This window comes from Pseudomyrmex gracilis, unplaced genomic scaffold, assembly GCF_002006095.1.
Source record: "Pseudomyrmex gracilis isolate BER0280 unplaced genomic scaffold, ASM200609v1 scaffold_412, whole genome shotgun sequence".
NCBI lineage: Eukaryota > Metazoa > Arthropoda > Insecta > Hymenoptera > Formicidae > Pseudomyrmex > Pseudomyrmex gracilis.
The window spans coordinates 7,531-12,073 of NW_018020996.1; the positions used below are offsets into that span (position 1 = coordinate 7,531).

General features: G+C 31.5%; 1 protein-coding gene across 3 annotated transcripts in view; it reads left to right on the forward strand.

Moving 5' to 3' along the window:
- LOC109860564 (solute carrier family 2, facilitated glucose transporter member 1-like) overlaps positions 1–4,543 on the forward strand; it is a 12,386-nt gene that overhangs the window by 3,262 nt on the left and 4,581 nt on the right. Inside the window, exons 1-2 of one of the 3 annotated variants that reach the window (XM_020439741.1) lie at positions 444–706; positions 959–1,029. In XM_020439741.1, the coding sequence (XP_020295330.1) occupies positions 676–706; positions 959–1,029 (102 nt within the window). In that variant the 5' untranslated portion in view covers positions 444–675. Of the gene's footprint in view, positions 1–443; positions 707–958; positions 1,030–3,947; positions 4,088–4,543 lie in introns of those variants that run through there. The other 2 variants (XM_020439742.1, XM_020439743.1) reach the window with 2 other exon arrangements.

Here is a 4,543-nt window from a genome sequence, read left to right on the forward strand (position 1 = left end):
TGAGCTCGGTTTAACGCGTTCAATCTTCTTTGTCAAATCTTCGCTAACCAATCACAGTTCATGTTTAGGAAGAAAAGATGCGTTACGCCGAGTTCAGCAAGTTGGGCTTCCGTTAATTCGAGTTAACCGTCAATTGTGAAACCGGGCCTAAGAAACTTACAATTTTTTTTTGTCCGTAAAATAACAAAATATGTTTTTTTCCTCCAACAAATGTTCCGTTTTGCGAGCGCGCGGCTCGAACTCACGCAATTATACCAACCCCCCGAAGATTCGCCGTGAAGTTCGCGGCGATTCGCAGGGTTGCGGTGGTTGCGCGCGATTACTCGGGGTGGGGGTGGGGGTGCGCGCACCTAACCTCGCGTGATCCGCGACAACCCGGACGTCCCTGGCCTTGCACGGGTTTATCGCCGGTCCGTGACACGTGCCGCGCGGCGATGACAGTGATAGGTAAGAGTGATATCCTCCTCCGTCGGACTCGACGCGTCACACACCGTTCCGAAGCCGAAAAAACATACGGACGTCTCAGACGGGGTGGGAGAGAGGGAAATAGAGAAAGGAATAATATTGTGGTAAAAAAAAAGCCCCACAACAGAAAGTGGGGCGTCTAAAGGGGATGAAGAGACAAATGCGTTCTCCCTCTCGCTGTCCGCGTCTCCTCGCGGCAACCTTCCCAAAATGTGGATAAGACGAGAAGCCGAAGATCAGGGTAGATACGATCTCAATCATCATCATCATCATCGTCGTCGTAGTCGTCGTCGTCATATTTGCCGTTGTCGTCATATATATTCATAGTTTTTTTAGAAATGCTCTGTCACGTTGTATGCGGAATGTCGCTGTTAACGTTGCATAAGCGACACGTCGTCGCACGACCTTGACGTTCTCCTATCCGTCTCATTAGCGCAAAAGCGTAAGAAAGGAATTTCTCTCGCATAATTTTTCTTTCTATATGTGTTTGCAGAAACCGACGTATCCGCGTTATGCATCGACGTGTCGAAGGTCAAATCGTTGAACGGAGAACCAAGGAAGTCTGTAAGTCTCTCTCTTGTGTCCAAAGTCTCTGTCCTGTTCCTCATATATAGAGCATGCATCTGTATTTGATTTTTGTTCGTGCAGTGGCGTAGCTAATTTTCTGACCACCAAAGTCTATGGATGAATTTTTTTTTTTTTCAGTAAGATTTTAAGAATGAAATATTATTTTAATATTGTGAGTTCTTGTTGTTTATTGCAATATATAATAAAATAAATATATATACGATAGTTACTGAATTTTTTTTTTTTTACAATCTTTGTGTAATGACGTAATGACTAAAAATTATCAAAGATAATTAATATCAATATAGAGCAGTATTATATATCAGGTCGGGAGAAACTGTACCATTGTGCGTATATAGGGTAGAAGACCCAATTACTGTCACCTGAATAATAAACTCTGGCGTTGGTGAATTTGTTTTTACCACTTATTTATCAAAAACATGTGTTTTTCTTCTTATCTGATATTATTCGATGTCTCTGATATAAGAAACAAAATAATACCGCCTCTCGAAATCTCTATTTTTATTTATAAATTTAATAATTAAAAAAGAACGATGCGAGAGCTATTACTGTCACCCCCTAAAATGAAAGAAATGAGACAAGAATGTTGAGTGCTGGATTTTTTGTTATATTAATTGCACTTAAAATTCCATGTTAGATTTTTTTCATGCATAACTTTTTAGGATTTCAATTGTGTTGAGTGATGGGCTTCTGTGAACCAAATGCAGGAACTTAGGTGCAATAATGAAGACTGTATCTGTGTCTCGAAACGTTTCGACTTTTATTTAAGTCATCTTCTGTCGAATGAGCAAAATAACAATTAACACTTCATATTTTTAGGATTTGTTTAATATTTTAAATAAAATAGCTTAGGGTGGACAGTAATTGAACAGGTGACAGTAATTGGGTCTTTTACCCTATTACTGTCACCTGTCATTAAAAATAATCCTAAATTATATATTATATATTCCTAAATTATATTATATATATTATATATATTATATATTATATTATATTATATTATATTATATATTATATTATATTATATAATTATATTATATATTTTTTCATGCATAACTTTTTAGGATTTATTTAATATTTTAAATAAAATAGCTTATTTGGTGACAGTAATTGAACAGGTGACAGCAATTGGGTGTTTTACCCTAAGTAATTTGTTGAATCATATAATTTATATTGACGATCATATCTATATATTTAATTCTGATTTATAGAGCCAATTCGATCAGTGCGTCGCATATCTCAATCACGTCATGTCATTTTCATCTCCTATTTAGATAGTTCATTTGCTTCTTAATCACTCAAATTGCCGTTTTTCAGATGAACGTGAGAGATTTGCTTGAATGTTTTTTTAAGTAAAAATATTCAATTGAGTTAATTTAATATTGTAATCTTGATGACGCTTTTCTTTTCAATTATATATGACCCTTACGAAAAATAATTACTGGCAGTAATATATTGCGGCGGTGCTCGGTAAAAAAATTTTTCATATAGTATACTTATACACAAATTAAAATAATTATATCTAATTATGCAAATTTATATGCCGAAAATGTCCATACAATTTTATAAACACGGAGAATTTCTTTTTTTTAAGAAAATGGCTTCAGAGATATTTCATATCAAATTACAAAATAACTCTGTTAGTATCATGTTAGATAAAAAATTATATAAAACTAATTTTTACTATTATTTTAAACAATTTTTGATATATAATCATATATACTTATACACAAATTAAAATAATTATATCTAATTGTGAAAATTTATATACCAAATATGTCCATACAATTTTATACATGAAAAATTTTTTACCGGGTGGTACGAAAGAATTATTTGGCAATAAGTATAGAAAAAATATTAAATTATATTTATATTTACTTTTGTATACTGAAGAAGGCTCAAGTAAGGGCCGAAACGTTTGTTTTTTGTAATTCTAAATTTTATTTACGTTTTGTTTATAAATAAATCTTTAAGATCCATTAAAGCTCGAAAACAGACCTTGTTATATTATTTTTCTATACTTATTGTTAATATCGCGAGCGAATTGTATAATTAATTATTTGGCATTCTGTGTAATTGCCAGTAATATTCTCAGTGATTCCTGTAATACCTAATAATATTCTTGTGTGTGATTGTCAGTAATATTTATATTACTAACTTTATTTTATATGTAATCGGCAGTAGTTTTTTTTTCATAAGGGTACACGTCGGTTGATTTTTACAAATTACAAAAGTAACAAAATTAATGGATTGACGGATGTTTTTTTATTTTTATAGATAAAAAACTAGTCGACCAAAATATTTGTCGACTGGTTTTATACTTGTTTATTTACTTGATTTTTTTTCTATCGAATCTTATTGTTTTTTATCAAGCGAATCGTAATGATTGAGATATGTTATCCGTATTGTTTGTATCTTTTTGCAACAACAAAAGAATTATCTAATAAAATCAATGTCTACATTGTAATATATGTATAAAAAATTAAAAGTATTTATAACATATGTGTATAAGTGAAGTATATATTTATAAGAAAAGAATGTGTCGAGCAGTTAAAATATTAAAATGTTGCTAACAAAACAAATGATATTATTTTGCCAATATATTTCATATAATTATTTGTATAGCAACGCATGGTTTTTTATAGTGTCTGAATTAAAAGAATATCAGAATATTTTTTATTATAACAAATGTGGATATTGGTAAGTAGTCTACACAATTCTCAAAAAAAAGATAATTTGCAGAATGTGAATAACGTGTGCAATATAATTGTACGTACTTGTGTACGAGAGTGGCGAGTGTTGCGTATGCTCTTGAGACAAAAACGGTCCGAAAGAGTATACCTTTGTTCTGTGTGACACAATTCATAATAATGTATGGTTGGCTATCTGAACAGTTTGCAGGTATGCCCATGGTGTGTGGTTTTGTTGAGTTTTGTTCCATCATTCCCGTCCGTGGCTTTTCCATGTTATCACTGATCGATCTACGAGGGTGCAACACACTTCATATTGCTTACGATGCTTAATTATGTGAGCGGTATGGTCTTCTGATTTTACATATCAATGATTAATGTTTTTTTAAGAGATTGGTGAAACACGTATTACATCAAGATATCAGACAATCCGCTGTGTGGTATTGAAAAATTACATTCAAAATTGTTCCCTCTCTTATATACAATATTTTATTTTGTTTTTTTTTTTTTATTTTTAACATTCTTATTCCGCAAAGGATCAACAAAAAAATTAAATATTTTTGTTACCAATAGAGGTAGTTTACTGATAAAGGTAGTTTATATATTATTATAATCCAAACAAAAAAATTAAATATTTTTGTTACCAGTAGAGGTAGTTTACTGATAAAGGTAGTTTATATATTAATATAATCCAAACAAAAAAATTAAATATTTTTGTTACCACTAGAGGTAGTTTACTGATAAAGGTAGTTTATATATTAATATAATCCAAACAAAAAAATTAAATATTTTTGTTACCA